The sequence below is a fragment of the Cariama cristata genome, unplaced genomic scaffold, assembly GCF_000690535.1.
Source record: "Cariama cristata isolate BGI_N322 unplaced genomic scaffold, ASM69053v1 scaffold22027, whole genome shotgun sequence".
Classification (NCBI taxonomy): Eukaryota; Metazoa; Chordata; class Aves; order Cariamiformes; family Cariamidae; genus Cariama; species Cariama cristata.
In genome coordinates this window covers 538-1,262 of record NW_009627360.1, presented here as the reverse complement: position 1 = coordinate 1,262, position 725 = coordinate 538, and the positions used below count along the sequence as shown (strand labels likewise).

Below are 725 nucleotides of genomic sequence, written 5' to 3'. Positions count from 1 at the left end.
TTCCCTCCCGGGGTCCCCCTTCCCCTGGGTCCTTCCTTCCCTCGGGAGTCCTCCCCTCGGAGATCCCCATTCCCCCGGGGAGCCCCTTCCCCGGCGACCGTTAACAGGCGGCTCGGTGCCTGCTCGCAGGAGAAGAGGGTCGCCCGCTATCCCTACCAGTGGACCCTGATGGGAAGAGACAGGCGTTTTTGTCGGGGGTCAACAAGTACTACGTCTCCAAGGCAGGTGCTGGGGGCATTGGGCAGGTACCGCTGGGAGGGAAGGGGGAGCCATGCGCTGCTCCCCCCATCCCCGAGCGCTCGGCTGGGGGCTCCCACAGCCTCTGAGGTGGGCACTGGTCACTCCTGGGCCTATTGGAGTTCACTGTACCTGCAGCTGGCCTGCCTGTGGGGATGTGCATTTTAATTTTATTTTAATTAGGACTTGGGTGCTTAAGCATAGTTCGAAAACCTGCATTTTCAGCTATGCTCTCTTGCAAGTTAGCAAGGAGAATGGTGCAGATACAGCTGTTACTTTTTCTTTTTCAGGGTCTGGAGAACATAGACTAAGGTGGCAGCACTTTGAAGAATCCACATATCTATATAAAATGATTTAACTCTTTAATAAAGATACACGTGTACTCAACCCTTGTATCTGTGTTGCTGTGCTGGGTTGACCCTGGCTGGACGCCAGGTGCCCACCAAAGCCACTCTATCAGTCCCCTCCTCCGCTGGACAGGGGAGAGC

The 725-nt window shown here is 56.0% G+C and overlaps 1 protein-coding gene across 1 annotated transcript; it reads left to right on the top strand.

The window, feature by feature from the left end:
- Window positions 1–107: 107 nt before the first annotated feature.
- On the top strand, window positions 108–548 carry NDUFA1 (NADH dehydrogenase (ubiquinone) 1 alpha subcomplex, 1, 7.5kDa; the record flags this gene model as incomplete). Its single annotated transcript, XM_009704428.1, is given in 3 exon segments — window positions 108–186; window positions 189–221; window positions 528–548. Coding segments are annotated over 3 exon segments (133 nt in total), but the record flags the coding sequence as incomplete, so codon positions are not given.
- Between the last annotated feature and the right edge of the window lie 177 nt (window positions 549–725).